We start from the raw sequence: 9582 nt of genomic DNA on the forward strand, positions 1-9582 counted from the left end.
AGTTAAATTTGAATTTCAGATCAACAACTAATAGTTTTCTGTTTGTTTGTTTTTAGTGTAAGTATGCCCCATATCATATTTGGGACATACTAAGACACACACACACACACACACACACACACACACATTATTAGTTTTTTATTTGAAATTCAAATTTAACGGGACATCCTGTTTTTGTTTTTCAAATCTGGAATTTTATTTCAAGCTCATAAATAGGTAAGTGGTGGCTGTATGTCTGTTGGAACACCCTCTGTGCTCTTAATCACTTCACTAATAGTTTTCCGACTTCTGAATTTCACAGCTCAATAAAATTAAAACAACAGCAACCCTGGGGCGCCTGCCTTCAGCTCAGGTCTTGATCCCAGGACCCTGGGATCTAGCCCCAGGTGGGTCTCCCTGCTCCCTGCCTGCTTCTCCCTCTGCCCCTCCCCCTGCTCATGCTTTCTTTCTCTCTCAAATAAATAAAATCTTTAAAAAAAATAGAACAACAGCAACCCTTTCTGAGGATGGACATAGTATTGCTACCTTTTAATTTTGTCAACTAAGTGCATTAGAAAAAGAAAGCCTACTGTTTACTATAGCCATCATTTCTTACTAGAAAAGTAGGAAGGACATACTCTCAAGAATGAAAGACAGTCCCTTGAAACTGAATAAATCTAGCTTTATGAAAAACTTGCCGCATTGTGTGTGGGTGTTTTTTTTGGGGGGGGGGCATACCCAGCAAACTTTTTTCCTGACCTTCCATAGACAAGCTTTTTTTTTTTTAAAGCAGTTTTTTTTTTTTTTTAAGATTTTATTTATTTATTTGACAGAGAGAGACAGCGAGAGAGGGAACACAAGCAGGGGGAGTGGGAGAGGGAGAAGCAGGCTCCCCGCAGAGCCTTAACAACTGAGCCACACAGGCGCCCCCCCTTTTTTTTTTAGACAAGCATTTTTGAAACTCCATTAAGGCTGCCACCCTGGAGCCCCTAGGGGCCTGAGTTTGGGATGTTTTCCATAATGTTTCCTGAGCTTGCAGGATGCTGCAACACTTAGAAATAGTGCCAGACCAAGTGACTGGAGAGATGCTTGTGTTCCGGAGTTTGGAACTCATTGTCATTCTTTTTTTTTTTTTTTAAGATTTTATTTATTTGCGAGAGAGAGAATGAGAGACAGAGAGCATGAGAGGGGGGAGGGTCAGAGAGAGAAGCAGACTCCCTGCTGAGCAGGGAGCCTGATGTGGGATTCGATTCCGGGACTCCAGGATCATGCCCTGAGCCGAAGGCAGTCGCTTAACCAACTGAGCCACCCAGGCGCCCCAAGGAACTCATTGTCATTCTATGCATACTCTCCTGGCTCCTCTCCAAACCTCTACCCCTCTTTCTACAGAGTCCTACTGCCTTCCTATCCAGTTTCTTATGCTGGACCCATTTCCTTCAGTTTCCTTAAGACTCCAGGTGGGTGAGAGGTATAGGCCCAATGTGCGGAAGCCCTCATCTGAGTTCTGAGTGGTTACTTCTTGTCTGGCCAGGCCATCATTCTCTCATTCTTGCCTCATAGTGTCCAAGTGACCTTAGACAATTGCTAAGCAGAACCTCCATCCCCTCCTCCCGTTTTCCATCACCATGCTCCTTCCCTTGGCCTAGAGCCTCAACTCCTGCAGTCTAACTCTCTGTTGGCCAGCAGAGGCCTATGACGTGGAGAGAAATCAATTTGGTCCGCTTCTAGGTGGTTCTGCCCAGGGGCTGCAGCAGGAGTCTGACCTGAGGGGAGGAAGGACAAAGAATCTCCAAGGCTTGGCTTTTTTTTTTTTTTTTTTTGCTAGGGAAGGGGGAGAAACAAAGCAAGCCCTGAGAAAGGGGCTGGGGTGTTGGGACTCTATCCAATGGTAACTTGGACAGGAAACACTTACGTAGGCGCTGAAACCTGTCTGAAACCTAAATGCAGATGTCTGCCCTATTGGTTCTCTCTCAAAGCCCCTGTGGCCTTCCCCATCCCCATCATTACTCCCCCTTCACTGTTTTCTGACTCCCTTTCTCTTGCAAAAGCTTCTCCTGCCCACCTGCATCCCAGCCCCAACCTATGAGGCAAAAATGAGAATTTTATCCGTTTCTGAATTCTGATAGCCCAGAATCAGAGTTTGCCTTCCTTCACATTGGGGACCTGGTGTGTATACTGGGGAGAGAGCGCACCTTTGGACGTAGAAGGGGAAGGGACTTGCCTTTCCCCTGACATTGGTGTCTGAAAAATGGAACCTGGACACCCACCCCCACAGAGGTACAGGCAGCCGCCCTTGAAAGCTGAGTGGGTTGGGAATCTGTGTGAGGGGGTTGGGGACAGGGAATGAGAAGTGTGCTCTCAGTTTGGAGAGGATGGTGACAGGGGCGGGGCGGGGGTGGGGGAGGAGGGTGTCCCGGAATAAAAGGGGTGGAAACGCCGTCGACTCTCTTCCCTACCCCGGCGACAGGCCCACCTCAGGCCCCTTATCCCTTCCAGAGGGGTGGAGTCCGAGGGAAGGACAGGCAGGCCGGGGAGGTGGGGCGGTGGGATGCGGCGAGGGACTTGGGTGGGGAAGGGGTGAGGGCGAGGTTACCTAGGAGCGTCAGGGGTGGGGCAGGAGGCGAGAGGAACGGAAAGGTGCCCCCTCGCGTGGACGCCCAGCCGGAGGCCCCCCGCGAAGGAAGCCCCGCCCGCCCCGCGGCCGCCGCCCCGCCCAGGCCCGCAGCGCGGCGCTGCAGCGCGAGGGGCGGAGAGGCAGAGCGCCGGGAGAGGACCAGACGCCCAGGTCGCCCGCATCCCCGTGCCGCAGGAGCGAGCACGCGCGCCCCGGCCCTGCTCTCCAGCCTTCGCCCGGGCGCCCCACCTGCTTTCTCGGCTCCAGAGACCGAGCACCTGTCCTCCTCCTCGGCCCCAGCTGAGCACCCCTCCTCCGGAGCGCACACCGCCCCTGCAGCCCGAGAAGTGCCCGTCGCCGGCGACCACCATGGCGGAGACCAACAACGAATGTAGCATCAAGGTGCTCTGCCGATTTCGGCCCCTGAACCAGGCAGAGATTCTGCGGGGAGACAAGTTCATCCCCATTTTCCAAGGGGACGACAGCGTCGTTATTGGGGTGAGTGTCGCCCCGGGAGAGAATTTCGGGTAGGGGTCCGCAAGATGGATCTCCCCCGCCCCCGCCGAGTCTTCGCCCCGGGCTGTCACTCTGCGCCCCCTCCCCGTCGCTCAGCCTCCATCCTCCCCGCCGCAGCCCCTCCCCTCCCCTGCATCAGGATGGCTGGGTGTGGCCTGGCCAAGCGGGCGGCCAGGTCTCCGCAGAGTGGGAGGGGGCTACTTCCTCGCAGTCAGGGGACCCATCTCCCCTTTGCTGCTCGCTGCAGCGTCCCCACCCCTTAGAGCCAGTCCCGTGTTTTTCTGATGTTTTCCCTCTCCCCTAGGAAAAGCGCATCTTCCCTTTGTTATTGGCTCAGATCTCTACCCCCACCTCCCAGGAAGGGAGGGGGTAGACTAGTGGATGGGCTAGATGGGAGGTGGGCAGTCCAGGGTCTCTGCGGGTGGAGGTATGAATGAGAGTGGGCTCTAAGACCCAGCCCTCCATCAGCCCCTGAAGTAGTTACAGCCTAGACTTGGGCGGAGGGCACAGGTCTGATGAAGGGTTTTCTGAGAAAGAAATACATTGATGCCACACCCAGTTTGGGAAGGGGGCTCTGGGGTCCTAAGGGAATGTCTGTCTTTCCCTCCCAGGTACAGTAGGAAGAGGATTTCAGACACCCCAGTTCCCACTAACAAAAATAACCAGATCCTGAGGTCTTAATAAGTACTTGCTTATTCATCCTTTCTCTTGATGATCCAGTAAAAAGTAGCAAGCTGTTTCTACCTCATCATGACAGCTCTACCCATGGAGGAGATCTTATTAAGAAGGAGAACTAATATTTACTACGGGTTTGTTACTCAGCATGTATTATTTAATCCTCAAAACAACACTCTGAAGTAGGTACCAATATTTCCATTTTACAGATGAGGAAATTGAGGCCCAAAGAATTTGAATGACTTTCTCAAGGTCACCCTGTTAATTCATGGATCTGAACCTAAATCTCCAACTCCAAAGTTCATGGCTTTTCCTCTATATCACACTGCCTCTGCAGATTTCTCTTCTCGGCCTTTATTTGTCATGGCCCAAAGGGAATTCCTTGGGAATTCTTCACCCACCCCTCCTTTACCAGGTTGGTAGGGAGTGTTAGGCTATGGGATGAAAGGATCTGGGATCAAGTCCTGTAGGGCTTGAGGGGTCCTGGGCCAGGAAACTGTAGCCAATCTGAGAAGGGAGGGGCACATATGACAGCTGTCCTCAAGGTCAGGGACACTGTTTATATATCTTTGGTCCACAGTGCTTGGCCCAAGGCATGCTTATTAAACGAATGAAGGAAAGATGGGGAAGGAGCGTGGGCCCTCTGAATTAGTGAGAATGGGACTTTGAGTAAACATGCCTTAGGAAGAGCCTGCTTACATGTCCCGTCCCCAGGGGCCCCAGTCTGTCACCATGCTGAGCTCTCACCCACTGAACTCAAATGGGTGCTTCTGCCTTGTGTGTGTGCTTACATATGTGTATGTTCACCATTTCGAGAGGGCCCCTGTCTCTCTTGGCCTCAAGGACCTTAGGCCTTACAGTCTGGTCAGTGTGGCCAGGCTAAAATAATCGGTCCTGGGGGCTCCTCTCCAAGTAGTCTGGACAACAGGCATTAGCTGTGAGAGTTGGAGCTTGAGGTTTCCCTGAGACATGAAGGCTGAGAAATAGGAGGGAGGTGGTCATAGGGGTGCATATCCACAAAAGGCTTCTACTTTGAAGCCTAGCTTCCTTGGTTTAGTTCTTTCAGGTAAGTCTGAACAAACTCCTTTAGGTTCTCGGGCCATCCTAGTGTGGCGGGCATGTGGCATGGGGTGATGTTGGGAGAAGGAGTGGTGGTATTGATCTGTCGAATTCGCAAAACAGGAAAGACACTGTAGAAGCGGGAGAGAGGCAGAGAGGCCCAGGGCCCCCTGCCAATTCAGATTCTATCTTAGTTCCACAGCTGGTCTTCCCTTGCCTATTTTGCCTGATATTTGCAGGGCTACACCTTTGTCTCACTGTGTATCTTCCTTTGCCCCAGCCCTTCCTGTCAATCTCTCCAGCTGAGATAGATGCTTATGGGGGGCCATTTTGTCTCAGGCAGCGTCCTTGGAGCTTGCCTTCCCAGCCTGACTGTTCATTGCTCATTTGGAAGGAGGAGGGCTCTAGGAGAAGGGATTTGGAGGCAACCCTCAAGGGTCCCACCAAGGGAAGGAAATCTCCTACCCCCTCTCCTCTTTCCTCCTCTCACTCCCTTTGGGGCCCAGCATCTGAGGAATTAGTGGAGGAAGCTGCTTCAGGAAGGTGAGGGAAGAGGAAGGGGGAGACAATAGTCTCTCCAAACCCAGCCCCTGCTGCTTTCTCTGGTGGCTCTCCTCTCTGCCTCTGCGGCACTGCGGCTACCTCAGGTCTTCAGAGTCTCAGATGCTCGTGGGCTTTTTCTGCCCGGCAGAGGGTAGGAGAATAAGCTGGAAAGACAGCTCTTTCAGCCTCATCCCTCCCCCACGCCCCTGACTTCTCCCAGGAATCTGGAGGCTGGGGCTTAGCCAAAGTTAATGGCCTGAGTCATAGTAGAGGGGTGTCTGGGTCACTGTCTGTGGGCTGTGTACCTTGTTTTGCTCTTTATGTCACTCAGAATCCAGTGTGACTTTTTCACTGGATGCATTTAAGTGTCCCTTGGCCCTGGTCTCGGTGGGCAGAGTGTCCCGGTGCCTGCCGTCTGGGCCGCTGCCTCTACACCAGACGTGGGAGGGATGACAGTGAGGGAAGACCCATACATTCTGCTCCTCTGTCCCTATTCCTCTCCCTCATTCATTCAAGTGTCCATCATATTCTTTCTCCCTCAGATCTCCTAGTTGGTTAGCAGGTTCTTAAGCAGCAAAAATCCAGGACTATCCAGTACCTCATTTGGAAAAGCTAGGTTGGGATCTGCAGGATTACTGAATCAGAGTCAATATTGTTTAGGGTGGCCCAGGATTCCTTTGATATCTGAAGAGGGGGAGCAGGTCTTCCTTTCGCTTTGGGGGAGTCTCATAAAAGAAAATGGAGAGGCTAGGTAATGTTCACCGTGGCCAGTGTCTCTCGAGCATTACCATGGCAACAATCCCCAGGGGTGTCACCATGGAAATCAGGCCTGGTGCTCAGAAGTTCAGCCTCTACCAAGTGCTTTACTGAGGGTGGAAAAGGTTGTTCATCTTGGGACCCCTGATCTTAGGCCCTCTCATTAGCTTTAGTCAGTTCACATAATGGAAAACTACCGAAAGGTGCTGGGAGACACAAAGCACCTGTTTGAGTTCAGTGGGCGAGAGCTCAGCATGGTGACGGACTGGGGCCCTTGGGGATGGGACATGTAAGCAAGAGACAACAAGGAGGCTTGGGTGGGTTTAGGGAGAACGGAGCCCTGGGCTGTGGGATTCTGAAAGGGAGCTCTCTGGAGAAGGCTGTGAGGGGTGCTTAGATTGCTGTGGTGGGGGGCGGGGAGTGGATCTCAGGGGGTGTTCCTCAAAGGTGGAGCATCTCCCTGAGTGTTGCTAATGAAACCATTCTCCCAGTCTCCGACACTGGCATGGTGAGGGGGTTCCTGGGAGAGGATAGGTGGGAGAATCTCATACTTCTGAAGATGGGGTTGAGGTTGGAAAAAGGGAGTGATGCAGGGCTTCAGTTCTGTCTGGAAACATTTGGGGAAATGTCCAAATGGGGGTGGGGGTCATGTGGGGAAGGGGAAGGAAAAGCCATGAAGAGGATCTGACGCTGTGTTCAGTATTCAGACGCTTCAGTTCTTGGATGACTATGGCACTATCGGTCTGGATTCAGATTGCTTGGGTTTGAGACCATGTGCTACCGTTTCTCAGCTGTGTGTCTGTGGGCAAGCTACTTTACCTCTCTGAATCTCAGTCTCCACATTTATAAAATGGAATAATAATAGTACCTTCTAGGATTGCTGTGAGCATTAAATGAGGTAATGCATATACATTGCTTAGAACAGTGCAGGCACATAATAAACTCCTGATAAGAGTTAGATGTTATTATTTTTTTTATATATGCTGTGTCCCCACAAGCTAGCCTTTGACACACTGGGAAGTAGTTAACCTTTCCCCTTCTTACTAGTTGTTTCATCCCAACATCCAGGTCTCTAATATCTTCTTGCTCTCTTCCTCCATCAATATCTGTGTTTTTGACAAATATTTATGAAGGACATCCTGTGGGCCAAGGACTGTGCTTGATGTTGGGGATTTACAGAGAATCCCTGCCTTCAAGAAACTCTTGGTCTACATGGTGATCCAGTCTGTAGAGTGGTCTGGGCAGATATCTGAGAGGGGGCATCAGAAACGGCTTTAAAAAAAAAAAAATCAGTAGCTTTTGCAAACTATACACATTCAGATTCTGGTAAGAAACCTCCCACAGCATACGACAGTCTGACTCAAAGTAATTGTGTGTCATGAGAAATAAATAAATAATGGTGATGTTTCCCATGTGAGTAGTCTAGAGGCAGAAAAAAGTAGAAAACCACTGGTCTAGGGTGCCTGGGTGGCTCAGTTGGTTAAGCGACTGCCTTCGGCTCAGGTCATGATCCTGGAGTCCCTGGATCGAGTCCCGCATTGGGCTCCCTGCTCGGCAGGGAGCCTGCTTCTCCCTCTGACCCTCCCCCCTCTCATGTGCTCTCTGTCTCTCTCATTCTCTCTGTCTCAAATAAATAAATAAAATCTTTTAAAAAAAAAAGAAAAAAAAAAAACCACTGGTCTAGTTATTCTCATGAAAAGATCTGACAAACAAATTCATCTTGAGTATAATCAATGGAAAATTACAAAGAAATTTACTATTTAACAGAAATAAAAATCTTAAGATAAAATAATGAACTAGACTTGGAATTTAAGGGCCTAGTCTAGAGTAGGGAAGTGGTAGCAGGCCTTTCAAGAACCTCTGAAATTATAATGTGTCTGTGGCTTTCCATGCTCACGAGTTTACTAAGTGAACCCATTTTTAGTTCTTGGATATCTTTTATCTTCACAGTACTGAGAACACCACCCTTATACTCTCTCTGGTCTCTTTCTCCTTCCCAGCGCAGGCTGCAGAAAAGGGGTTCCTCAGGTAGCAATTGCCTTCAGCACTTGGAGAGCGCCCTCCATTTTAATGCATCCACAGCCTTCTCTGGAATCCTATAATTGGGAATGTTTGTGAGAGAGAGAGAGAGGAGGAGGGAGACAGGGAAAGGCAGAGAATGTGTTGGTGCCCATGTTCCCAGAAGGGAAGAAGGGAGGGGCAAAGTTGGCTTGAGAGTTCTATTTAATCCCCTTTGGCTGCATTCCTGGCTTCAAGAAGCATAGATAGACATTGGTGGAGAAGAGGCTGAGATAGACATGTTTTGTTTGTTTCTGTTTCTTGGCCAATGGATAGGAGCAACACTGAGTTAGATTACAATTCAAGAATCAAGTTTCAACAAAAGATAAATTAATTAAATTAAATTAAAAAAGAAAGATATTACCACTGAGGAGGACAGGCATTAATGCTACTTTAAAGCTGTTTTCTTCTAACACTGTATGATTTTATTCTGTGTAATATTATTCTTTATAATGAAGTGTAATATGAACCATTCAGATAAAAAGGATGAAAAATTCACAAAGCCCTATGAGTACCCCATAAACTCACTCAAACCTTTAAAAAAAAAAGTAGATTTTTAAAAAATAATATTAAACATAGTCTGATTACAACATTAAAATGTTTTAATTGTTGACAAAATCAAAAACAAAGAGAAGCATATACAAGAAACTAAAAATCACTCAAAATCCCACCACCCCAAGAAAAACACTGTTAACAATTTAATGTATTTGTTTCCAGTGAGTTTTTGCTGCATATACACATATGTTAATTTTAATAGAAGTGTATCATAAACTATATATTGTTTTGTAACTCAGCTCTTTCACTAACATAATACCATGACTACTTTACCATTACTAAATATTTTACATAATTTTATGTATTTTCAAAAATGTTTCATTTTTACATAAATCTTAACATGCACATGTGACAAAATTCAAATGATATAAAAATGTATACAATGAAAAGTAAACCTCTTTCCTACCTTTCTTTTCTAGCCACCCAGTTCCCCTTTCAGAAGGCAACCTTTTTACCAGTTTCTTATGGGTCTTTCTAAAAGCATACTATACATTTATAAGCAATTACATATATATGCGCATATACTTAAAAAAATTTTTTTTTTATTTGTTTTAAGCAATCTCTATACCCAATGTGGGCTTGAACTCACAATCCCAAGATCAAGAGTCGCAAGCTCTACTGATTGAGCCAGCCAGGTGCCTGGCATATACTTTTTTTTTTTTAAGAAGAATGGTAGCATAGTATGCATACTATTCTGTACCTTGCTTTTTTTTTTTTTTAAAGATTTTATTTATTTATTTGAGAGCGTGAGAGAGAGAGAGAGACAGAGCATGAGGCAGGGAGGGTCAGAAGGAGAAGCAGACTCCCCGCTGAGCAGGGAGCCCGAT

At 48.0% G+C, this 9582-nt stretch overlaps 1 protein-coding gene across 5 annotated transcripts in view; it reads left to right on the forward strand.

Annotated features, from left to right (window-relative positions):
* The first annotated feature begins 2714 nt into the window (after positions 1–2714).
* KIF5A (kinesin family member 5A) overlaps positions 2715–9582 on the forward strand; it is a 29841-nt gene continuing 22973 nt past the window's right edge. For 3 of the 5 annotated variants that reach the window (XM_081821945.1, XM_081821948.1, XM_081821947.1), the window contains exon 1: positions 2716–3091. In XM_081821945.1, coding sequence (XP_081678071.1) covers positions 2963–3091 — 129 coding nt within the window. In that variant the 5' untranslated portion in view covers positions 2716–2962. Of the gene's footprint in view, positions 3092–9582 lie in introns of all 5 variants that reach the window. The other 2 variants (XM_081821946.1, XM_081821949.1) reach the window with 2 other exon arrangements.

This window comes from Leptonychotes weddellii, chromosome 5 (assembly GCF_054177405.1).
Source record: "Leptonychotes weddellii isolate Sample4059 chromosome 5, ASM5417740v2, whole genome shotgun sequence".
Taxonomy (NCBI): domain Eukaryota; kingdom Metazoa; phylum Chordata; class Mammalia; order Carnivora; family Phocidae; genus Leptonychotes; species Leptonychotes weddellii.